Source organism: Talpa europaea, assembly GCF_964194135.1.
Source record: "Talpa europaea genome assembly, chromosome: 6".
NCBI lineage: Eukaryota > Metazoa > Chordata > Mammalia > Eulipotyphla > Talpidae > Talpa > Talpa europaea.
This window is the reverse complement of record NC_140072.1, coordinates 14,788,823-14,815,379: the sequence shown is the minus strand read 5'-3', so window position 1 is coordinate 14,815,379 and position 26,557 is coordinate 14,788,823. Positions and strand designations below refer to the sequence as shown.

The 26,557-nt window shown below is 41.7% G+C and overlaps 1 protein-coding gene across 5 annotated transcripts; it reads right to left on the bottom strand.

Annotated features, from left to right (window-relative positions):
* Positions 1-1,299: 1,299 nt before the first annotated feature.
* On the bottom strand, positions 1,300-24,929 carry ZNF512 (zinc finger protein 512; the record flags this gene model as incomplete). 5 transcript variants are annotated; one of them, XM_084235517.1, is made up of 14 exons in its annotated part: positions 1,300-1,608; positions 4,091-4,189; positions 5,761-5,823; positions 6,879-6,980; positions 7,390-7,584; positions 10,504-10,671; positions 11,514-11,612; positions 11,899-11,985; positions 12,504-12,628; positions 13,296-13,379; positions 13,683-13,772; positions 15,059-15,258; positions 24,324-24,382; positions 24,900-24,929. In XM_084235517.1, the coding sequence occupies 14 exons, from the start codon at positions 24,927-24,929 to the stop codon at positions 1,300-1,302; spliced, it is 1,710 nt and encodes a 569-aa protein (XP_084091643.1). The 5 variants fall into 5 exon arrangements, with proteins under 5 accessions (XP_084091643.1, XP_084091644.1, XP_084091645.1 ...); XM_084235518.1 differs by having other exon boundaries at positions 13,683-13,778; positions 15,071-15,258; XM_084235519.1 differs by having other exon boundaries at positions 13,683-13,778; positions 15,071-15,255.
* Between the last annotated feature and the right edge of the window lie 1,628 nt (positions 24,930-26,557).

The window sequence follows — 26,557 nt, the reverse complement described above, 5'->3', positions numbered from 1 at the left end:
CGCAGAAATACATAAGACCAATATTTATGAAAAAGGGGAAGAGAATTCAGAAACACAACAACAGAGCTGCTCTAACCAAGGCTCCGAAAAGTCAACTTCAAAGAGAAGTAGCCTATTAGACATTACCAGGCAGGCATGAGGTACAGAAAAAAGAATTTTTCTTTCCAACTCCAGATAAATATCTACATCTGGTGCCAAAGTCTCAGAATATAAAGAGGATAGAATTCCACATATAAAAGGGCACAGAGGACAATATTCTCAGAAAATTCAGAGACAAGGGTTGGCTAAAGGGTGGGATAGGATTCAGCGGGTGTAGACTAACAAGTGAGGTCAAGTCCAGGGGAGAAGGAATGTGCACCTTGGCTACCAATCTTAGCAGTACTATCAGGAACACTAGGGTACTGTGTCAAAACATCAGAGCCAATGTGGTATTTCGCAATCCTTAAAACCGCAGGAACAAAACAAGCTACAGGAGGGCACTGACCATAGCAACAGATGAAGCCTCAAGCCCTGGGAAAGTAGAGGTGGTATTTATTGCTTTTTGTACTTTCTTCTTTCGAGTCATGTTACCGTTTAGAACACATTCTTCCTAAAGCTGTTTTTCAGACCTATGGGTCAGTCATTGCTTCTTGGGACAAAGCATCCCAGCAAAAGCAATGTAGGGAGATTCTAGCTTTTGTAACCTAAGTCCATTTTCTTACTTTCAAACCTAAATCATGGGTCATGTTGAGATAACAAAATCTCCATAAAGTTTGTTTCCCAAGGAGACAGTAACCCTATTACATGATCAACACCAGTCCTAGCTTGTAGTCTTATTATATCACAAATACAAAATGGTAAATCAGCCTTGGTTTTAAGAAATTGGTTTGGAATTACTTTACAATCTGGATGATGGAGTGAATGCTAAGTCAATGGAGCTTCCAAGAACATTCTACACCCCAGGAAGGAAAGGACAATCAAACAAGGTTTTTAGTCTTATACAGGGCAAGAGGAGCCTATAGTTGACCTTAAGAGGGGACACTTTGGGCACAGTAAGAGGAAAAACAAGAGGACTTCAATGAGGAATATCAGAGAAACCTACCCAAAGGGGAGGGGGGAGAAGGGAGAGTGACAGTGAATAAGAAGGGAAAACAGTGAAATTTACACAGGAGGAAGGAGCTGAGAAGGTCACAGTCTACACAGACAGCTGAAAGAGTATATTTTCCTTCACTCAGCCCCCATGACCCAGTCCTCCCAGCATAGGTGCCTGTGACAACAGCATCACATCCACTCTCCTAGGAGCACTTTCACACTGACTATCTATTTCCTTCCTCGTTTATGGTTAGTCTTTGAGGGCTTTACTTTCTGTAACTGTGCTGGCACTGACTCCTGCTCTGGTTCCTTACAGGAGGCTGACACTAGCAGTTCCTCATTATTCTTCCTCTGATCCTTCCCTACACTAAGACTCAGCTCTGGCTCAGGAAGCTCCTTGGCTGGCTGCTGCCGCCTTCTCAGAGACCTTCTGCTCCTGTGCTGCTGCCTCCGCTTTTCTTCTTCTTGCTGCCGCTGCTTTATCTTCATCATCTTTTCAAAGCTTTTGGTGGTGGTTGGGTTTACAACGAACCAATCCTACAGAGGCAAACAGAAACATCATCTAATGAAAACAGTGGCGAGCATAAAGAGGGCTGTGGGATGAATTTTATAAGGCTGGGGAAGAACACAGGAAGGCAAAACAGTTAAGGAACCATCGCCTAGAACACTATTTTAAATTGCAAAAATTCATTACAGAGTAGTCATTATAAGCAGGACATGATCTGGGGTATTTCAAGAAGTAATTGGAAAAAAAATCAATTATCACAATTCCATCTATTTCTCCTTCATAAAAACCCCACCCTGAAATATTAAGCACTGGACTACAGGAGATTTTTATTTCATGATGAGGAGTGGTTACATGAATTTTGCAGCCAGACCTCCTGAATGCAACCCTCAGTTGTATTCTAGTTCAGTGACTGTGGGAAAACCACCTCTCTGAGCCTCAGTTTAAAAATTCAAGGAGTGGACTCATGGAATCCAGCTATGAAGCATTCTTACAGCAAGAACAGAAATATAAAGAATTTGAATCTAAATCAAATAATCTGATCAATCTTGCAGGTAGCAAGTACCAATTTACGGGAAATACCCAGAACAGAGGAACACTACCCCAGGAATGCAATCAGCAAAATCCCCGATGTGAATTAACAAATGTGGAGAGATCCCATTTCTTCAACAAATAAAGAAGGTCGGGGGGGGGGGGGGGGTGAGTGCTAGACCTGCATTGTCTAATAAAACAGCCACTAGTCACATGTAGCTAATCCAAACTGAGATAAGCTTTCAATGTAAATACATACTAAATCTCTAGACTTAGCATCACAAAAATATATAAGGTAGCTCATTAATATGTTTAATTGACTACATGCTAAAAAGACACCTTTAGATATATTAAGTATATCATTTATGAAAATTAATTTCACGTTTTCTTTATAGTATTTTGGAAATGACTGTGAGAAAGTTTTAAATGATACACATGGCTCCCAAGACATTTCTATTGACTAGCTCCATTCCAGATGAAACAGACAAATGAGATCTATAGACTCTTCGCAGATCCAATGTGAATAAACTAACAGAAAAAATATTATGAGACAAGCAGGGGAATTTAAATAAAGACTGGATAGATGATGACATAAAGAATTATAGTCTGTTTAAGTGTAGTGAGGGTTGTGGTTATGTATTTTTAAAAGTCCTTGTATTTTATTTTTAAAGATTTTTATTCATTTATGCATCCAAGAACTGGGGTGCAGGCCAGAAGTGCAGGGGGTGAGAGGATTCACCAGAGACAGAGTGGGGAACAGAACAGGCAGATCTACTGAAATACACTGCTGAGGAGAGCTGCAGGCAAGACAGGAGAGGTCTGCTGCGCGATGTGGGTCTGCTTTCTGGCTGGGGATTGAACTCATGCTGCAGTGGCTGGTGATAGGTTGATAGCGCTGAGACTTTAACCCCTATGCCACCAGAGAGGCCCAAGTCCTTATATTTTATAGCCAAATATACAAAGAAACATTTTCACATGTTGCCCATGGCAAGTGGAGCTGCTTTAAATTAAGCATTTAAGAAAGAAGAAAAGTACAGTTATAAATGAAACTACTAAAGCTGTTCATTATACTGTACTGTCTGTTTTCATGTGTTTAAAAATTTTTTGTTATAGTGTAAGGGCCTCCCCGGTGGCACAGCGGGTTGAGTGCAGTGCTGTGAAGCGGTCCGCAGCCTCTGCAGCATGAGTTCGGTCACCAGCCAGCCAGGGAGAAACCCACATGGCGCGGCAGACCTCTCCTACCTCACCTGCTGCTCCCCTCAGCAGTGTACTTCGTTTGATCTGCCTGTTTTGTTCCCCACTCTGTCTCTGGTGAATACTCTCACCCCCCACACCTCTGACTTGTACCCCAGCTCTTGTATGCATAAAACAAAAATAAATCTTTTAAAAAAAAAGGAAAGTAGTGTAAGAAAATGAGAGGCAAAGGGGGAGGAACAGAGTAAAGATGCTTTACTACCACATATAATTCATAAATACAGGGTAAACCAGTGAGCAAGTGCTAAGTGAAATTTGTTGGTTCTAACCCTGTTGGTTCCAACTTTTCAGGAAGAAAACAGATAAACAAGTTAACTGCAAACCAGATTTTGTCAGGAGATAATTAACTTTCAAATTATTTCCTGAAACATAAAAGAGTACACTATTACTATGACTGCCTTCCAAAAGAAATCTCAGATTATGGAAAGGGACTCCCAAAGCTTAAATCAGAAAAGCAGGAGGAATCACACATCTGATGACACTAAGGCCCATACTGTGCAGAATTACTGAGTCTGAAAGCAAAGAACAGCTAAAGGCACTCTTGTGTTTTTCCTCACCAGGCCAACAATAGCTCCTGCAATACAATATTCCATGAAAATGCACACTCCAGTCCTTGAGCCTTTGCAGTAATGATAACTGTATTATTAATTATAGTTATTTTCAATTTTGAAAATTAACATCCTGTGGAATCCACAGGATTACAAAACAGTGGGAAAGCATGGCTCTCACCTCAGCGTGGACAGAGTTGATATGATACTTGACACCACTCTCTGACACAAATTCTTTCTGACATAGAAGACACTTGTATTTTCCAGCCACAAAGGTTCCCTATTTCCAAGAGAGTAAGAAAAGAAAATTACTGGTAATGTTAGGAACATACCTGGGTTGAGCAGGTATTGTTAGAAATGAAAAGAGGGGATTCTACTTCAGCAAAGGCAAGAAGGAAGAAAATCACTTAAGCAACAATTTTAGGAAAACTAGCTTGGGCAGACTATCATCAGTACAATCCTATCCTAACTCAATTCTGCACCAAACACTCAAACCACCTCCCCTCATCTTCTAAAACCACCAAAGTTCTGCTGTTTTCACTTTAACACATCATATTTTTCTACCTTCATTTCTTTCACTTCACTTCCAGGTTCTCTTGGTTCCACCTCCAAAATGAACAAACTCCTTTCCACTAGAATCCACTGCTGCAAAGAGTGCCTTGGAAATCCAGAATTGGAGGGATACCATCCAAAACACCCAGTTTAAAGAATCAGAACCAGGGCCTCCCCGGTGGCGCAGCGGTTGAGCGCTGGGTTGCGAAGCTGCCCGCAGCCTCTGCAGCACCGGTTCGATCCCAGACTGCTCCCCAGCCACCGGAGGAGGGTCCCATATGGCACGCAGACCCCACATGGCGCGCAGACCCCTCCTGCCGCCCGCTGCTCCCCTCAGCCTCTGCAGCACTGGTTCGATCCCAGACTGCTCCCCGGCCACCGGAGGAGGGTCCCACATGGCGCGCAGACCCCACATGGCGCGCAGACCCCTCCTGCCGCCCGCTGCTCCCCTCAGCAGTGTACTTCGGTCCTTCTGCCTGCTCTGCTCCCCGCTCTGGCTCTGGTGAATTCTCTCACCCTCCCGCGCTTCTGACTGTACCCAGTGCTTGTATGTATGTATGTATGTATAAATAAATATGTAAGATAAAAATAAAATAAATAGCATTAAAAAGAATTAAAAAAAAAAAAGAATCAAAACCAGGACCAAGATGACAAACTCCTAAGCATTCATGGACAGGGCTGGTTTGGATGCCTAAAACTCCCTTAATGCCTTGAATTAAAATTACTCTCCCCTCTGAAGCTTCGGATTTCCATGATGGTCATTTTATATGAGGAGATACTTCTGAATGGACTTGGAAAGTGGCAGCAATCCCCATGGCTGGTGGGTTATATGGCAAGTGAGTCAACATGGAAAAGATTCAGTGAGCTGAGTGGCTGTTAGTTTGACACCCAGGGATCCCACCTCCCATCCCAGAGGTTGGGAGTTCAATGGGTTTAGTGTCCACCAATTCAGATAAACACATATAAGTCAATTCTAGAAAGTTTAAGGTCCAATAAGACAGGGTAGGCTCAGGGTGGGAAGGGCTCATGTTGAAGAAGTTAAATCCTTGGATGTGACTCAAAGGTAAAATATTTTTCTCCAAATTGTCATAATTGATATGCTTTATGGCTTTGCTTGTCTTTTCCCATCTTGGATATACACTAGCATCCCATCCAATAACAGATCAAGACTCTCTGGGACATAAAAATCTAAACCAGCCTCTCGATTTCAGCAAATAGGATGACTAGTTGTTCACCTAAACTGAATGTTCTTCCATGTCAGATTAAAGGTCATGTTAAGATGTTCAGAAAATTACAAACCAAGGTACAAGAGCCCAGATGAGCTTTAAGGCCAGAAACACTACTGTAGACAGCCTCACAACCCTGAAAAAGAGAAGAAATAATGTCAAGCTAGACAAAACAACATCCTTCCCTAAACAACCGAGCCATTTACAGTGGTAAGCTGTACAATTGGAGGAAGACCAATAAACAGCCCCACAGACTAGAGGAAGAATCCTCATGCAAAAAGGATAACTGAGGCAAAGGGACGATTGTTTAGAAAGCTCAAGACATTCCCTTCCTTGGTGCTTTTTCTGATACTCAAGAGAAACACACAAAACTATGTGGTTAGATTTTTTAAAAAATCTTCTTTCTTGGGCTTCCCCCTGGTGGCGCAGCACTTGAGTGCTGGGCTGTGAAGCTGCCCACAGCCTCAGCAGTGCCAGTTCGATCCCCGGCCACCTGCGATCCCGGCTCTGGTGAATTCTCTCATCCTCCCGCGCTTCTGACTGTACCCAGTGTTTGTATACATAAATAAATAAATCTTTTTAAAAAAAAATCTTCTTTCTTTAGTGCAAATGTCTTTTATCTTGTACAGCTACCTAGTCCTTCCCCAAAGTACTGCATATACAGTTTTGGGAGATTAAAGATAGTTATAAGTCCCTTGCCACTCTTCCCATCAAGAGTGGACTCTATTTAACCCTCCCTCTAAATCTGGTTTAGCCATAGAAATAATGTTGCACAAATTCTAAAACTAGCTAGACCCTAAGAGATCTTCAACTTGTACTTTCATTTCTGGAATAATCTCTCTGAGAAGTCAACAGCAACGTACCCTGTCGGTAATTCAACTAGCCTGCTAGAGGGGCCATGTGGAAAGTTAAGTACTTAATTTAACTAGCTGCACAGAACCTATCTTGATCATTCTGGTCACTTCTAAGCTTCAAGCTTAATGCAACTCATGAGTGATGCCAACTGACACAACAGACAGCAGGAGAACCACCCTTTGAGCCCCAACAAAATTACTGATCTACTGAATTGTGAACAAAGGAAATAACCAATGTTTTAAACCACTATGATTCAGGTGCTTTGTCATGAGGAATAAATAATTGAAGCAACAGCAGATGCTTCATAAACATTTACTGAATAAATGAGAAAACCACCTGGTTAGGACATTGAATGCGATGATACTTCTTGACATCTGACTTCCATTTGTGTAGCACTTCCTGGCTGAAGGTAGGTAGCCCAGGACGAGTATATTTTAACTACAAGATAAGAAATAGTTGATCGGAGGAATTCTATTTCCAACCAAAATACTCCCAAAAGTTTCATACCCAACTCTTCAGGTTATGTAATTCTGGAGTCCTACTAGCATATTTTCATATTCAAAAAAATTGTATGTTAAGACCCCAGTTCCTGATACAGAGCCCCTAACCTTATTAAACTTTGCTGGAGGACCTTTTGTTCTAATGAGGTGACTCTTAGTGGTGCCCTAAAGGGTGCTGATCAAAACCAAGCTGTGATTAGAAGCTTAGGGCTTTTAGCTCTACCCCTATTCTCTGAAGAACAAATATTATTTATCATGTACAATGCTCAGGTGCATTTACTTCTCTGATTGCAGTCAGCACACTATCAGACATAAGGTTCAAAAATTAACACAGATTTCAACCTTACCTTCCGATCATCAGGTACCAGATCCTGAAGCACCTTCCTCTTAGGCCATTCCTTGGCCAGTTCAGCAGAAGCTAGCTCCTGCAGATGGTATACCGCTATCTTGGCAGAACGCCTCTGAACTCGGCCCCCACCTTTTGACTCCAGGCTCATCTCCTTTAAACACTCTGACTGCTCTGACTCTGGAAAGAAGGAGATCTGCAAGATTGAAAGAGTAAAACAGTTCTGAGAAATGGCTTCCATCAGTCAGTGATTAATGGCTGTCCGTCCTACTCAAAATTGGAAAAGATCTATTACTAGCTTGATAACCACTATCATAAAGCTCTAACATATTAATACATATTTTACTAGATAAAAAAAAGCTTCTTAGGGGCTTCCCCTGGTCGCGCAGGCGGATGAGCACCGCGCTGTGAAACTGTCCACAGCCTCTGCAGCAACGGTTCAATCCCAGCCAACCGGAGAGGGTCCCACATGGCACAGCAGACCTCTCCTGTCGCGCCCGCTGCTCCCCTCAGCAGCGTATTTCGTCTGTCTGCCTATTCTGTTCCCCGCTCTGTCTCTGGTGAATCCTATCACCCTCCGGCGCATCTGGCCTATACCCCGGTTCGCGCATAAATTAAAAAAAAAAATCTTTTTTTTAAAAAGAAATCTTCTGGGCCTCCCCTGGTGGCGCAGCAATTGAGCACTGGGCTGCAAAGCTGCCTGCAGCCTCTGCAGCACCGGTTTGATCCCAGGCCACCGGCGAGGGTCCCACTTGGCATGCAGACCTCTCCTGCCACGCCCACTGCTCCCCTCAGCAGTATATTTCATCGGTCTGCCTGTTCTGTTCCCCGCTCTGGTTCTGGTGAATTCTCTCACTCTCCGGCGCTTCTGACTGTACCCCAGTGCTCATATAAATAAATAAATAAATCTTTAAAAAAAAATAGCTTTTTAGGATAAAATCTCTTTTGCTATAGTAAGTGAAATTGGTAAAAAGTAAAGACATACCCATATGCAAAGAAAGGAACCTCAAACCATATATAAAAAAGTAACTCCAAATGGGCAGAAGTCCTAAATGTGAAACATAAAACTATACAACTTCTAGAAGAAACCAAGGAAGACAATTTTTATGATCCTGGGTGTGATCGTTTTTTGATGTGTCAACTTGTTTAGGCTACATTCATCAGTCATTCAAACTCTAATCTAGGTGCTGATGTGCACGTATTTTGTAGACCAAACGATAAGGTCCGTAATCAGTTTTCTTTAAGAGAGATGTCGCAAAAGAAGAGGCAGGAGGGATTCAAAGCGTGAGAGAGACTCAATACTGTTGGAAGATGAAGGGGGCCTTGGATTGCCAGGGAATACAGGTAAGTCTTTTTTAAAAAAAGATTTATTGGGCCTCCCCGGTGGCACAGCAGTTGAGCGCTGGGTTGCAAAGCTGCCCGCAGCCTCTGCAGCGCCAGTTCGATCCCCGGCTGCTCCCCAGCTACCGGAGGAGGGTCCCACATGGCGCGCAGACCTCTCCTGTCGCCCGCTGCTTCCCTCAGCAGTGTACTTCGGTCCTTCTGCCTGCTCTGCTTCCTGCTCTGACTCTGGTGAATTCTCTCACCCTCCCGCGCTTCTGACTGTACCCAGTGCTTGTATAAATAAATAAATGTCTAAATAAATAAATAAATAAATAAACGGGACTTCTTTTAATTTAAAAAAAATAAAGATTTATTTATTTATGCATACAAGAGCTGGAGTGCAGGCCAGAGATGTGGGGGGTGAGAGGATTCACCAGAGACAGAATGGGGAGCAGAATAGGCAGATCGACTGAAATACACTGCTGAGGAGAACAGCGGGTGAGACAGGAGAGGTCTGCTGTGCCATGTGGGTCACCTCCCTGGCCAAGGATCAAACTTAATGCTGCAGTGGCTGTGGATAGCTTCACAGTGCTGTGTCTTAACCCCTGTGCCATCAGGGAGGCCCCAAAGGTAAGTTTTTAGAAACAAAGGACAACTCTCAGCTTACAGCAAGTTAGAAAATGAGGTCTTACAAGTGCATGGAACTGAATTCTTGAACAATTTGAATGAGGCTAGAGACAGATTCTCCCCGTAAGCCTCCAGAAAGCATTGGCACTACCAGCACTGATTCCAACCTGGTGAGACTCTATACAGGGGAGCCAGCTGAGCTGTAGACTTCTAATGAGTTGTGAGATAATGAAGTAGTAGTATTTTAAGTCATTAATTGTATGGTATTTTTCAGGGCAGCAATGGAAAAGGAAATGTTGGGTTAAGCAAAGATATCTTACATACAACAACAAAAGCATCCATAAGCGGGAAGAAAAAAAAAAAAAGATAAACTATCAAATTTAAAGAACTCTGCTTTTCAAAAATCAGCTTTTTGAAAAATACGAAAACACAAGCTACAGGCTAAGAGAAAATCTTTGCAAAACATCTATCTGATAAAGGATTTGTGTCCAGAATACATTTTAAAAAACTCAGAATACATTCAAAAGTTAATAAGATAACAAAATCTCCAATAATAAAATCTCCAAAATCTCCCTTCTCCATGAACAAGGGATTTGAATAAACCCTTCATTAAAAACACATGAATTGCTAAAAAGAATGTGAAAACATCATCTATCATTAGAGAAATGCAAATTTGAACCAATTTTTAAATTTCATTTTTCTTAATGACAAATGATAGAATACCACTAGGTACCTATTATAATGGATTTAAAAAAAAAAAAAAAGAAACTGACAATAGCAAGTGCTGCCAGGATACAAAGCAACGTGAACTCTTGCACTTCGCTGGTAGGAATGCAAAACAGCAGTCACTCTACAAAACTGTTTGGCAATTTCTTATGAATTTAAATATACATTTATCTTATGACCTAGCACTCTAATTCCTAAAAGGGAGAATGCTTTCAGTTTTTAAAATATAATAATGAGTTTACTTCTGTCCAAACTATACAACGAACTGATTCCTCTAACCTAATACTGTTCAAAAGGTAGATATAAGATAACAAAGGAAGGTAAGCGAGAACAAAGGCATTCAAAGATTAAAAAGAGGTAAAAAACGAGGAAGCCAGGAGGGAGTGAACATGGACTATAATCCCGAACAGGGTCTGTCTGGAAAGTAATCAGTACTCACAGGCCCGTGCTCTGACCTCAGGTGATAGGCAAGTCCAGCCTTGGATCTATATGGCTTTCCACAATGGTGACATTTCAGGGTCATCTTCTCCAGCTCTGCAGCACCTTTGCCACATTTTCTGACATGGTACAGATATCCCATGATGCTGGTGAAGCTACTAGAGCAACTCTAAACACAGGAGAAGGGCTTATATTACAATCTTCTAGCTTTTAACAATCTTCTTTTTTACAATCTTCTAGCTTCTAAATTTCTAAACAGTTGCAAAGCACTCAATCACCACATGATACAAATGGGCCTGTTGCTATCACTAGACCCTCTCCAACCTTTCCCACTGCCACAACCCTCCCTCGTCCCCAGCCCAATGGCTGTCCTATCTACCAGCAAGCACACTATTCAATCAGTTTAATCAGCATTCAAGACATAGAACTGTGCACCCCCCTACATCAGAGCTTCCTCCTTGGTCTACGATCCAATGCCAACCCAGTATCAAATACCCAGTAATATCAAAGTTTATCCTATCAGGTTACTAGGATCTTTTTCATCACACTAAAGAAAGGTTAGTAAAGACACTCCTTTGAACAAAAGGCAAGGAGAGAAAAACTAATTTTTTGAAGATGAGCAAGAAATAAAGAACTCCCTCCTTCCCCTCTGGGCACAGCTTGTTGTGGTGGGGTATACACAGCTGCCTCTGGGAGTACCTTCCCTCTACTTCTCGGACCAGAGGTAGGGGCTTTTTCTTCTGTTGCAGTGTGTTTCTTTTTATAGCTGCAACTTACATTTGTGTGTGTGTGTATTATTTCAACCTATATCTATGTCTGTCTGTCTATCTGTCTACCTATCTTCAAAATAAAGAACTATTAATGAGTTCAGGAAACCTGGAAAATCAGGAACCAATCTTACTTGAAGATGACGCAGAACCAGATGTATACGGAAGAAGGAGGAGAAAAGAATAACAGAAAGACTCTGACGTGAGTCTCAGGCAGGAGGAGCTGCTGTCCTTTAGTTCTTACCTCCCGCATGCACCTGAGCTTTCCCAGTCTCTTTAAAACTGTTCGGAGCCGTTCCCTTTCACTTGGCTCATCTATCTCATCGCCAGTCTTCAAAATGGGCTAGAAAGCAAGAGAAACAATCAAGCAGATGATTCACAGAAAAGACAGATACAGAAAAAATTATATCATAGGAGAATCAAGGACTGGACTAGCACCTAAGTTGGTGTCCATGAATTCTAAGTTATCTGACTGCAGACTTTTTCCATCTCCTCCTAGACGGACAAGGAAGTGAACGTAACGGAAATACAAGTAATCTTAGCCTCTGTCTCTCAGGGTCTGAACCTTTGGGGCTAACCTAAACACCAATGTCTATGGATCCACCACACAGGACAGAAGTTACTCTTACCAAGCTGTTATGATTTGCCATGACATGATACTTCATCCCTGCCAGTGAACGAAGTTGTTTCCCACAGTGATGACAAGTAAACATTTCCTACAAGGAAACAAAACTTCTCAGTGTCAGGCTGTTCAACAGAGGACTGGAATGTCACAAAGTCCTACTCCAATGCCCTCATCTGTACCTCCTCTTTTACATCCTAAACACAATAGTCAACGAATATCAAAATCCCAAGGTTCAGAGTCATCTCCTCCAGAGCACAGAAGTAAAGGTAATCCATTTTAAAAATAATAAATACCATTAGCTGAGTGCCAATATTTGCCAAGTAATGGGGTAGGCATTGAGCATGTATTATTTTTCTTATTCCCTCATGAACTACACAAAGTCATTGTTTTCTCTCCATTTTACAAATGAAGAAACCAAGGCCCACACATACACTAAGTGTCATAAACTGAAACCTGAATCTGTCAGAAGCCAAAGTCTGTGACGGTGTCTGAGGCACACGGAAGGCCAGCACTGCCTCTGTCCCTCTCACCAGCATGCCCAATACAGTGCAAGGGCCTGATGTTTGGTAAAAGATCCCAACAATTATGAAATGCCACAAGATATCTAACCTGCTTGCAGTTCTCCATATGTTTCTTTAAGCCCTCTATGGTCTTCCTCCCCACTGCCTGGCAGGTAGGACAGGAGACACTGCCTTTATCCACGATTTCTAAGTACCACTGCTCCTCCAAACTGCCTAAAAGGACAGAAAGGAACACTGTAATCTGCAATTTTCTCCAGAAACAAAAAAGCACACTAGAATTTTGGAAAAGTATACTCAAACAAGTTTTCCCCTTCCTGGTAGAAAATGAGGAGACTTCTACTGTGTATAACTTCTAGGAATATTTTGGTCAGACTTTGGAGTTCTGGTAACTCCTACTAATTTCCCTATCATAAAAACTATCTCAAAGCCACCCTAAAGCCCAGTTACTTAAAGAATGGGCCAACATTTCCACTCCCAGCTCTACTAAGGTATAATTGACAGTGGGCAACATTTTTCATAGCAGTGTAATAATTATGAGAAATGAGATGTAAGAGCCAGTTTGTTAAGTGTTTCCTATGTGCCTGCAACTATGATAAATGTCACATTTAATTTTAATAATCTCATTTCACTTTCACAAAAATTCTGACTTCCTTTATTATCCCTATTTAGAAGACAAGGAACCTTAAGCTTGCAGAAATTAAACAAAAGGCAGTTCAGAAAAATACTAAGAGCCAAAATTTGATCTTTCAAATCCAGTCCCTTAATAACTGCCTCCTTAAAGAAATGCTTTGCTACATCATCCCTTTACTACCACCACCACCACCACCAAATCAGAATGAGAGAACTAGATCCCAAAAAAAGCTTTCAGCAGAAAGCATACCTGCTGCATAAGATGGTGGTTCCTTCCGAATACGACGTGCCTGGGACTTGGGATTAGGCTGAGTTTTAGGCCGTTGCTTCCTCCCTGACACAAGACAGAAACTTGAAGGCCAACATATCACCTTTGCTAACCCCTCTTCAGCACTACCAAAATCTCTTTTCTCCTCTTTTCAGTACCCTATGCCCCAATACTCCCTCAACCTACTAACTCCTTTAAGTCATGACAGAAAGAAAGGGTAAGATTAGAACAGATGGAGGCCATTCCTTGCCAAAAAATTCAAGGGGCTCAAAAGGGCTTCAAGAGCCAAAATCTAAGGTCACACTCCCTTTTACCCTCAAAAGATAAAGCCCAGGCACTCAAGGAAAAATAGTGACGTTAGTCCCTTACCATAAAGCTTATGCTTCTTCTGAGGAAATTCTCGATAGTCCTCATCTTCTTCCTGCTTGGATTTTCTTTTACCTTTGGTTGATATTCCACCTGACCCTAAAACACCATACAAAAACAAAACAACTTCAGCATAGTTTATAAGTGAACATCTAGGCCTGTCTTAAAACATCATTCACAAGATCATCAACGGGAAAGATCCTCAGTGAGAACAGGCCTCACAGAAGTTTTTGTGACATTTTTAGACAAACTGGTATAATGTTTATTTTATTTTTTTTTTTAATTTTTTTTTATTTTTTTTATTTATAGAGGCATGTTTTATTTATTTATTTGTTTGTTTGTTTGTTTTGTTTATACATGCACTGGGTACAGTCAGAAGCATGGGAGGGTGAGAGAATTCACCAGAGCCAGAGCGGGGAGCAGAGCAGGCAGAAGGACCGAAGTACACTGCTGAGGGGAGCAGCGGGCGGCAGGAGAGGTCTGCGCGCCATGTGGGACCCTCCTCCGGTGGCAGGGATGCAGCCGGGGATCGAACCAGCGCTGCAGAGGCTTCGGGCAGCTTCGCAACCCAGCGCTCAACCGCTGCACCACCGGGGAGGCCCACTGGTATAATGTTTAAATGACTCATTCTCTCCTTTTTCATTATTGTTCTCTATCCCATATGACCGACTGTTCCCTATGAATAATAAGGCAGTGTGCTTTGATCTTGATTTGAAGCTAACACTGAAGCAGAAGAATTGTTCAAGGTCAAGTGCTACTAAGGGCCCTTGAGACTATGAACACCAAAAAATTCTTCCCAGAATAACCCCCCAGTTCCTAAACCCTTAATAGACCAAAGTAGAAGAACAATAGGGGAAAAAATTAGAATCATATGAAGACAACAGGCTGATATCAGGATAATCTGGAAGAGTAAGATCAGCAGAATTTCACTCTGTAAAACAGATGGACAGTTCATGAAGCTAACACCTTTAAAAAAATTTAATCACTGGGCCTCCCTGGGGGCGCAGCGGTTGAGTGCTGGGTTGCGAAGCTGCCTGCAGCCTCTGTAGCACCGGTTCGATCCCCGGTTGCTCCCCAGCCACTGGAGGAGGGTCCCACATGGTGCGCAGACCTCTCCTGCCGCCCGCTGCTCCCCTCAGCAGTGTGCTTCAGTCCTTCTGCCTGCTCTGCTCCCCGCTCTGGCTCTGGTGAATTCTCTCAACCTCCCACGCTTCTGACTGTTCCCAGTGCTTGTATAAATAAATAAATAAATCTTTAAAAAAAAAATTTTAATCACTAATAAGAAATTGCTAGGCACTTGATACTTTAAGAGCCATTTACAACAGCTACCTCAAGCCTCAAAACATAAAAGAGGATGCTCTGTCTTCACAATAAGACACCAATAGTGATACCTTCAACATGGGACGCAGCAGGTGTCTTGATCCGTCTCATCTTCATCCAATAGCTAGACTTTCGGGAGGATGCTGGGAAATCACTCACTGGTTCACACGATGAGGCAGATGATGAGCCGCTTAAGGAGTCATCGTGAGGAATAGTGTACTGGAAACTATTATCCTTTATGGAGCACTGGGTCCTGCTACTAATAGGAGACAAAATATTAAATACCACAAAAAAGGTCTGGAGTAAAGTTCCTATTTATTATTTCATATTGTATAAAGATAACCAAGTTGTTATCTGTGTGAAAAGCTAAAAAGTATAATAAAAACAATTTTGATGTCTTAACAATTACAATTGATCTAACACAACATATACAACTATTATTACACTTCATTGCAATCCTAAAGAGTAAACAGACGAGGGCCTCCCCTGGTGGTGCAGTGGTTGAGCGCTGGGTTGCGAGGCTGCCCACAGCCTCTGCAGTGCCGGTTCAATCCCCGGCTACTGGCAAGGGTCCCACAAAAAAAAAAAAAAAGAGTAGAGAGACCATATAAATAATCACTCAGTAGCCAAATTAAGTACTCCTTCCTATGCAAAAAAAGTCATCAAAATAATTGGGTGTTTTGTGACCCTTCAGAAGATCACCTGGAACTGTAACCAGGTATGTCCAGATCTCCCTAATTCTAACAGAAGGATAATAACTAAGAGTATCCATGAGAATAAAGAAGGAGCTAGACAGCTTGGAGGTCCTATTCAGATATGTCATCCTTCGCCTGTACTGCCTCCCAAAACCCTGATTTCAGGGCTGCCCTATCTTGTTTAGGCACCATGACACTTAGCTCCCACTGCTGAAGGAAGAGTGCTATCTAAGTTAATGTGCCCAGACAAACCTGGCATACAGCTGAATCCAAATCTAAGAATAGTCAGCATGTGGCTAACTAACATTCCTGAGTAAATAAAGCCTCTTTTAGGTGGCTCAGGTGGCTCAGGATACCACAGAGCAGCAGTTTCCAAAGTGTGGTCTGAGGACATCCCTTTTCCAACTAAATATCTGTGTTGAGGCTCCTTCTGATCATTCAGAAAGATCATGCGGCTACTGTATGGAAGAAAGACTTTTTGGGAAAGACTGAATAGAGGCTGAAGAATCACTCCTTGGAACAGAAGAGATAAGAGATGAGGAGGGTTTGAACTAAGGTTTTGTAGTAGAGATAAAGACAGATTCATGGTAACACTTCAAAGGTAGAGTTGATTAAGAACTGCACACAGAGGTTTGTTTGTGGCAGCAGGGAGTTGGAAGTAACACAAGTGACCATCCTCAGGAAAATAGTAAGTAAAGGGCCTCCCTGGTGGTGCAAGGGGTTGAGCACCACACTATTAGGCTATCCACAGCCACTGCAGCACAAGTTCGATCCCCGGCCGGCTAGGGAGCAACCCACATGGCGAAGCAGACCTCTCCTGACTCGCCAACTGCTCCCCTCAGCAGTGTATTTCAGTCAGACTGCCTGTTCTGTTCCCCAATCCGTCTCCGGTGAATCCTCTCACCCCTGGCCTGTGCCCCAGCTCTTGTATGCATAAAATAAATAAATAATTTTTTTAAAAAAAACAGTAAGTAAAATGTGATAGATTTCTACTATGGAATCCTATGCACTTGTTAGAAGCAATAAACCATTTCTATATAATATGAACTTAACTGAAAAGCATATTATCGTATGCAAAAAGAAAGATCTATGTAGTACAATGTCAATTCTGTATATTAAAAAATGCACATTTTACATGTATAACATCACTATCACAAGTATTTAAGAACAAGTATCAAATTTGCTAATGGGGTTGACTCTGGGAGGAAGGGGCTAGAAATGGGAAGAGGAAAAACAAAAAATTACAAGGACTGATGATGTCAGTATGCTACAAACAGGAAGAAATGATATTCAGCTCTCTGCACATGAAATCCAGCATTAAAATTTAATACAGAGAAGTCCTGATTTTGGCATGGTGGTATAAGCCCACTACAGTCCATTCCTCCTGCTCATCACAACTAAAAACTGTGGATGCTAAAAAAAAAAGTACAAAAAGCAGGTATTTTATGAAGGAGTCAGAGAGAAATGATCCATAGAGTTGTGTTTCCCAGGTTTTTTCCTTCTCTCAAGCAGTAGAACAAATATAAGCCCCACTGGCAGAGCAGCATGGGCAGCCTAAATTCTGCTAGTGATAAAGCAGGAAAAGGGGTACAGTACATACAGTCTAGGGAATGTGGGAGAATCATGAGGAAGACACCCCATAATTCTGTGGAAGAATCCACACAAATCATAACTTAACCTGAGCTATTTATGTGAAGAGCATATCCAAACCAATATATTAAATCTTGAAGAACTGAAACATCTGAAAAATTTTCAGACTAACGCCTGAGCTATTCATGCACAAGACAGACCTAAATCATTATAGTAGGCACTCAAAGAATGAACTGAGTTTGAATAAGTGCCCTTAGAAGGCAAGACAGAACTTATGGTCTAAACCTAAACAGGTTACCTGCTAAATAAAAACAGAAACACTCCACAGAAGGTTCTACACAAACATACATAATCTTGAGAATAAATTTCAAAATTATGCAACAAAGAACCAGGAAAAATCTCAAAGTAAAAGATGATAAGCAGATGTCAATTTCAAAATGATCCAGATGTCAGAGCTATCCAAGACTGTACAACAGCTATTATATGCTCCATGAAATAAAGGAAAACACATTTGAAAGGAAAGGTAGAAATCATCAGCAGAAAAATAAAAACCAAATGAAGGGTTAGAACTAAAAAAAATACAATCTTTGAAATAAAAACTCACTGGATGGGCTCATTAATAGAATGGAGATGACAAACAAACAACCTGTAAACTTGAAGACAAATCAACAAATTATCTAATATAAAGAACAAAGAGAAAAAAGATTGAAAAACAAAGATCTCCAACACAATGTGGAACAATATCAAAGATACTGTTGTTGAGTGTAATTATAACCACAAAAAAAGAGAAAATGAGGCAGAAAAATGCATGGGGGAAAAAAAATTATGAAAAATCCCCCAAATGTAATGAAAGATGTTAATTTACAAATATAAGGAACTCAACACTCAACTGGATAAATTCAAAGAAAAGAATGCCAGGACTCACAAGACTATTCAAATCTATTTTTTTTTTTTTTAAATCTAGAAAGCAGCTAGGAAGAAAATGACATACAGGGAACAATGAATCAAGTGATTATGGATTTCTCAAAAGAAACCAAGGTCAACAGAAGAAGTACAGTAACATCTTTAAATTAATAAGAGAAAAGATTTATCAATCCAAAGTTCTATATTCAGTGAAAAAATTCTTTAAAGAAAGACTAAGAGAATTTGTTGTCATCAGACATGCTCTATGAGAAATGGTAAAGGAAATTATTACAGTTGAATGAAAATGAGACCCAAGAGAAATTTGGGTTTTTATTTTAAGATTTATTTTTATTTATTTATGCATACAAGAACTGGGGTATAGGCCAAAGGTGCAGAGAGTGAAAGAATTCACCAGAGACAGAGTGGGGAGCAGAACAGGTGGACCTACTGAAATACACTGTTGAGGGGAGCAGTGGGAGAGACAGGAGAGGTCTGCTGTGCCATGTGGTCAGCTCTGCTGACACTTTAAACCCTGCACCACCAGGGAGGTCCAATTTGGGTTTTTTAAAATGAAGAAAAGGCAACACAAACAGTTAATGGTTGGGTAAATATAAACTCTGTGAAGGAAAAAATTAACATTTGGTAAAGTTTTTTGATATATGCAGATGTAACACATATGATAGTTATAATGTAATGGTCGTCATACAATGAGCTAAGGAGTCTATCCGGTTGTGAGGCTTCTACACTTTAGTGAAGTGGCAGGAGAGTCTTTTTTTTTTTAAGATTTATTTATTTACGCATACAAGAGCTGGGGTGCAGGTCAGAGGTATGGGAGGTGAGAGCATTCACCAGAGACAGAGCAGGGAACAGGCAGACTGACTGAAATACACCGATGAGGGAAGCAGCAGGCGAGACAGAAGAGATGTGCTGTGCCATGAGGGTCACCTCCCTGGTCAGGGATCGAACTCGTGCTGCAGGGCTTCATAGTGCTGTGACTCAACCCCTTGTGCCACCAGGGAGGCCCCGGTTGGATATTAATTCTAAGTGAACAATGAAAGGTTAAGTATGTATACTGTAATTCCTAAAGGATGCACTTAGAAAGTAGAGAGGAACAAAACACAGGTACATACAACAAATATTAAAATGGCAGACCTAGGGCCTCCCCTGGTGGCGCAGCAATTGAGAGCTGGGCTGCGAAGCTGCCCGCAGCCTCTGCAGCGCTGGTTCGATCCCCAGCAGCCAGGCGAGGGTCCCACATGGCGCGACAGACCTCTCCTGCCATGCCCACTGCTCCCCTCAACAGCGTATTTCATCAGTCTGCCTGTTCTGTTCCCTGCTCTGGCTCTGGTGAATTCTCTCACCCTCCCAGACTTCTGACTGTGCCCAGTGCTTGTATAAATAAATAAATAAATCTTTAAAAAAAAGGGCAGACCTAAATCCAATATTACCAATAATTAATTTAAATACTTACAGTCTAAACACTCCAGTTAAAGGTTACAGATTAACAAAATAAATGAAAAAGCAGTAACGGAGTACTGCATATATTCCTTACAAGAGGCATACTATAAATATAAAAATATACACCATGAAATCCACAAACATAAGTGGCTATTTTAAAATCACATGAAACTGACTTAAACACAAAGAGTATTGGAAAAAGTTAAAAAAGGACACTTCATAGTTATCAGAGTAACAAATCATTAGGAAAACATAATTATTCATTGTGTTTAATAATAGAGGCTCAAAGTACACAAAGCAAACCTGAGAGAAATAAAGGGAAAAATGGACAATTCTATGATATTAGCAGAAAAATATAAGACTCCCCGCTCTCAGCAATTGATAGAATTACACAAAAACTCAGTCAAGACACAATCTAAACTACACTAAAAGACACCTTGTTCTATTTGATATTTATAGAACATAATTTCCAGCAACCACAGGATAGCATTCTTTTCAAGTGCACATTGTGTATTCACCAAGATAAATCATGTGCTAGGCCAGAAACCTGATCAGGGTATTAAAGTAAAAAGGAATCTGGAATTTAAACAAGCCTAAATAATTCATCAGTCAAAAATAAAATCACAAAGGAATATTCAAAAATAGTTTTTAAAAACACATATTTCAAAATATGTGGGGTGCAACCAAAGCAGTATTTAGAAGGAAACTGAAAGCTCTAAAAACATATTAGAAAAGATCTAAAGTCAATGACTTGGGCCTCCCCGGTGGCGCAGCGGTTGAGCGCTGGGTTGCGAAGCTGCCCGCGGCCTCTGCACCGCAGGTTCAATCCCCGGCTGCTCCCCGGCCACCGGAGGAGGGTCCCACATGGCGCGCAGACCTCTCCTGCCGCCCGCTGCTCCCCTCAGCAGTGTACTTCGGTCCTTCTGCCTGCTCTGCTCCCGGCTCTGGTGAATTCTCCCACCCTCCCGTGCTTCTGACTGTACCCAGTGCATGTATAAACAAAACAAACAAACAAACAAATAAATAAATAAAAGCATGCCTCTATAAAAAAAAAATAAAAAAAAAAATAAAGTCAATGACTTAAGAATTCATTTTAGGGCCTCCCCGGTGGCGCAGCAGTTGAATTATCTCACCCTCCCGCGCTTGACTGTACCCAGTGCTTGTATAAATAAATAAATAAATAAATAAATAAATAAATAAATAAATAAATAAATAAATAAATAAATCTTAAAAAAAGAAAAGAAAATGAAATGCAAACCAACGACTGGGAGGAAATATTCAAGATACATCTATCAGACAAAAGAATTGTAAACAGAATGTTTTTTAAATACCACAATTTAATAACATACAACCCAATTTTTTTTTAATGGGCAAAATATATGACCAGACACTGCACAAAAGAAGCTATGTAAATGGCCAATAAGCACATGAACAGATGTTCTGTATCATTATTCATTAGAAAATGCAAGTCAAAACCACAATGAAACATTTTAGACCCATTCAATTAGCTAAATTTAAAAACTTAATTCTCCCACAGTCCTGACAGGAATGTAAAATAATATCACTCTGGAAAATAAGAAATAAGAAGTTAAAACAAATTCCTGCCATATGACCCAACTAATACTGAGATAAATATCTTAGATATTTATCAAAAAAAAAACCCCAAAAACCAGGGCCTCCCTGGTGGCGCAGGGGTTAAAGTCTCAGCACTATCAACCTAAAGCTCCATCCCTGGCGGGGAGCTGACCCACTTGGTGCAGCAGTCCTCCCCAGTCTTGCCCTCTGCTCCCCTCCGCAGTCTATTTCAGTAGATCAGCCAGTTCTGCTCCTCACTCTGTTTCTGGTGAAACCTCTCACCCCTTGCATATCTGGCCTACAACCCAGTTCTTGTATGCACAAATATAAATAAAAATAAACTTTAAAAAAAAAACCCAACAATATTTTTCAACAGACTTGTACACAGATATTCATAGCATTTTATTTTATACCATATTTATACTAACACGTATTTATTTTTAGACCTCCAAATTAAAAATAATCCCACTGTTTGCCTAGGGAGATGGCTAAACAAATAATGGTATTTCCATAATTGAATTCTATTCAGCAATAAAATCTATTTTTCAGTCAAATCATTCTGACAAAGGAAGTCATAAATACTTCATGTACATACTGTACAGTGACAGAAACAGGTCAGTAATATCTGGGGACAGAAGTAGTAGAAGGAATGGACTGTAAAGAAACCCAAAATAACTTCTGGGAGAGATGGACACATCTTGGTTGTAGAGACAGTTTCCCAGGTACATACATATGTCAGAGCTGATCATATTATCATATCGTATATTTCAAATTTGTTCAGTCTTCTGCATTTCAATTATATCTCAATAAAGTTACTTTTTTTTTATAGAGGCGTTTTATTTATTTATTTATTTATTTATTTTTGTTTATACATGCACTGGGTACAGTCAGAAGCTCGGGAGGGTGAGAGAATTCCCCAGAGCCAGAGCGGGGAGCAGAGCAGGCAGAAGGACCGAAGTACACTGCTGAGGGGAGGAGCAGACTACAGGAGAGGTCTGCGCGCCATGTGGGACCCTCACCTGGCAGCCAGGGATCGAACTGGCGCTGCAGAGGCTGCTTCACATCCCAGCGCAGCTTCACATCCCAGCGCAGCTTCACATCCCAGCGCTCAACCTCTGCGCCACCGGGGAGGCCCAATAAAGTTACTTTTTAAAAAATGTAATGGGAAGCAGCAGTTCTCAAGGGCCAAAACTCACCATCCATAAACGATGGGAAACAAGCTCTACTAGAAAGAGTAAATAGTATCAGCAGGCCATGGAGAGCCAAAGAAACTGCCTTCACAGAAATTTCTTCACTATCAATTTAGGATTCAAAAATACCCATATTCCCTCTCATGAATAAGCATGAGTACAGAAAAAAATAATAATTCATATGATCAGCATGATCAACATCTTGGGATTAAGCCAATGTGGTTAGGGAGGTTAGACCTCCTTCCAGGTCTTTTATTTTTAAAGGATTCAAAAAAAGAAAGAAAGAAAGAAGAAACAGTTCTCAAGTATTTTACATTATATGCTAATCAATTCAGGGCATTATTCCTTAAAAACCAAATTTCTCTTTCCATAAATGTAACAAGAAAAAAGTTTTTCTTACAACAATAACAATTGTCATCAATTTATAATTTGTTGTCCTTTGAATGTCTCAGCTTCTGATCACAAAGATAAAAAAAATTTAACCTATTTTCAACTCTTTTCTGATCTATTAAAAAAATTTTAGGGCCTCCCCGGCGGCCGTGCCGCTGGTTCGATCCCCGGCTGCTACCCGGCCACCAGAGGGGGGTCCCACATGGCGCGCAGACCTCTCCTGCCGCCCACTGCTCCCCTCAGCAGTGTACTTCGGTCCTTCTGCCTGCTCTGCTCCCCGCTCTGGCTCTGGTGAATTCTCTCACCCTCCCGCACTTCTGACTGTACCCAGTGCATGTATAAACAGAACACACAAACATAAATAAAAAAAAAATTTTATTCTCTAGATGCAGATATTTAGATTTCATTAGAGTATTTTAGTTCATCTCAGTATCTATCGTTACCTCTTTCTACACAGTCCTCACGGATGATCTCCATGATTTCACCCTCCACTCTCTTTTCCTCTCCATTCTCACCACTGGTTCTTAATCTCTTTACCCAGTTAAAAATAAGGATTCTCATGCCCTAGCCCCAATGATTCTGATTAAGCAAATGAAAGAGGGTCCACTGATCTTCATTTTTTTTTTAACAATTATCCACACGCTATCCCATTAAATTCTTTTACCTGTTCACATTCTACTCTCTTTTCTGAAAAACAAAACAAAAAAACAGTGTTTGTTTCTGGCCAACTGCATCATTCTTTGACTTTCAAATCTGTTTGGAAGTGACTTGTTCTGGCAGCCCTACTCTTCCAAACTATCATCCCCATTACCAAGGGCTATATTTAAACAGTCAAAAATGTTTACTACCTGTATTGTTTTGATCTACTGGCCTATCTCCCCTTTGAATACTGGCAGATCTGTGCTTTTAGTGTTTATATAAAACCTACTACACAGCTGGCACATAGCTGACACATAATTCCCTTCCAATGAGTATCTAGTTAACAATAACCTTTTTTCTATAAACAAATATGGGAAAGCTTAGCAATTCAGCACACAAAATAATAAACAAGTCTTGAAGCCGAGTGGTTTGAAAAAACAAAGATCTCTCACAGCCATTTTAATCAGTCCTTCCCAAATTCATCAAAGTATTACTGACGATGCATTTGATGTCTGAAGAAATGCAGAGCTACACTGAGTCATACGTTCCATTTTTATAATTTGTCCTTTCGTTTTTTGGGGTTTTTTTTTTTTTTTTTTTTTTTTGCAAGCTAGATTTCCCTCCCCCACTCCAGATCTAGACCTACACTATCCAATCAGGTAGTCACTAGCTACAGGTGGGTATTTAAATTTAAATTAACCTTAAATGCAATTTAGAGATCAGTTATTCATTCATACTAGACGCATTCCAAGTGCCCAAAAGTCATGCGTGCCTAATGACTACAGTATTGGGCAGTGCGGAGACAGAACATTTTCATGATCACAGAAAGTTCTACTGGACAGTGCTGGGGACACAATAAATGGACCTCAGAAAACCTCACTTACTTCTTGGCTCCCACGATCCTCGGGCTCCTCTGCTGCTTAAAGGATGTGGGTCCCGGAGTCTAGCAAATCGCAAACACATGAGTGAACGAGTGAAAGCCAGGGGCCACGAATCTTGACCACAAAAAGATGAATCCCCTGTGCCCAGATAAAAAGAGGCTCTCCCCGGGCAAACGAAAACGGCGGCAAGACTTTCTAGGAAAAGTGTGCCGTCCCATCTTCTCAAAGAGTCACGGCAGGTGACAACATCACAGCCTCCGTGTCTCCCATCCTCGAAACCGTCCCAGAGAGAGGCTCGAAAAGGAAGGCGAAAAAAAGGAGGACCACGAATATGGGAGCCCCTAGGGGTGTAAAAGGAATAGAAACTACGGGCGATCCGGCGAGGAACTGAGTCCACGGAGGTGGGGGGCGTGCAGGGAGAGCGGGGGGCGAAGGGGGCAGGCAGCCCTGACCTGGCACGGTGGGGCCTACGGGGGCTCTGACAAAACCAACTCTGAGCAAGGAACAAAAGCGAGGCCCGCGGGAGGCGCGCTCCACAGCGCTACCCCTAACGCATAACGGTCAAACCGAGAAACTCACGGCGGGTACTGCACCGAGTCTGGAAGACATCACTCCCTCTCCACGCCTAACAGATTCACCCAAGGGCTCCGGCCAGGCTCACGCCACTTCCGCTCGCTTCTCCTCTCCCGGATGTGGAGTCGGCGCCGCGGAGCCCCGCTCCGAACGTCTACTTCCGCCTGGCAGCTTCCGAGGGGGCTGCGGCTGGGGATGGGGGGGAGTCACGTGACAGGTCGCCCCCCTACTCGGAGACCCCGCCCCGGGATGGCGCTGTCGGGGCCCGGGACCCTGGAGGTGGAGTTTGACCGACTCTCAGAACCCCTCCTCTCCTTCATCCCTTTGAAGTGTTATAGAGCAGCCCCGATATTAAACGGGTTCCTGGCTGTGGGTCCTCACCCGCGCGCTTTAAAGGGACTTATGAATACTCTACTACACACACACACAAAAGGTTAATAAAAGGTTTATTTACAAGAGAAAAGGAAATAAGGAAAATGTACAACTCAGGGAGAAAATAGGGAAATAAAGTCTTTAATGCGTCCTACCTGTTATAGGACAGGGAGAGGGGCAGCCCAAACCCCGCAAACCTGCCTATTCTAAATGGGTTCTGCCATCCGCCGCATCAACACAAAACATGGGAGACTTTAATGGGAAGGAACTTTAATAAAACTAGGAAACAATACAGGTAAGGCAAAGAGTCTAGTTTCTAAATGAAGCACCCAAAGTTACCCATCCCCTCGTGGGTAAAACTCCATCCAAATGGGATCCGCCTGTTATAGGACAGGGAGAGGGGCAGCCCGTCCAACGTGATCTAGCACAGAGCCATCCGTGGTTAGTCAGCCCCATGGGGAAACTGGGCTTCCCTATGGCACTGGCTACCATAAGCGCAAATGTGATTTTTGGTTTCTCTAGTGTGTTTGTTTCATATGTCGATTTGCTGTTGAAAAACTGGCTTGGGCTTTGTGAAGATCTGTGTGTCTGTGCCTAATTTGTTTGTAGTGACTTGCTAAGAGATTTTAATTTGTAGAAATTGTTCTGTGCCAGTTTTACTCAAAAGATTAGGCAGTACATTGGACCATGTGGCCAGATCAAAGATGGCGTCTGAGGCCACTTGGCTGGCTCTTGTAAAATTCAGAAGTTCTTGTTGCTAGGACTTTGGAACTTTTTTTTTCCTTTCTTTTTGTAATCTCTGCTGTCTCATTAGCATTTCTAAAGGCAATAATGGTTCTTCAGTGGTATGTAGCTTTGTCTTTGGCTACTTCCTGCTCTCTGCCTGATGGATTTTGCAAGCCAATTGTGGAGTAGTGGTGTTTAAATTAGCAAATGTATGCCTGGGTGTTAAGTAAAGAGTAGCCTTAAGCAGTAACTGGTAATTGCTGGTAGCCTTGATGGATTCTTGAAGATAACTTGAATTTTTGCAGTCTGGATCAAAAAAAATTAACAAGATTTTGTCTGAGTCTGAAAGGATTTGCTGCTGTGAATTTTGTCTACACAATTTGTTTGGGCATGTTTGCCATTTTGAATACTGGATTTGTTCAATTGCTGGTGTAAGACAAGATTCTAAGTTTCTGCTTCCTACTGAGGAAGGTCTGTTATGGAAAGCACTCTTTAGGGTGCATCATATAACTGTACCAGGTTTTCATACCTGTGTTGTTGTTGTCCCTCCCTAGTGTGGGGGAGGT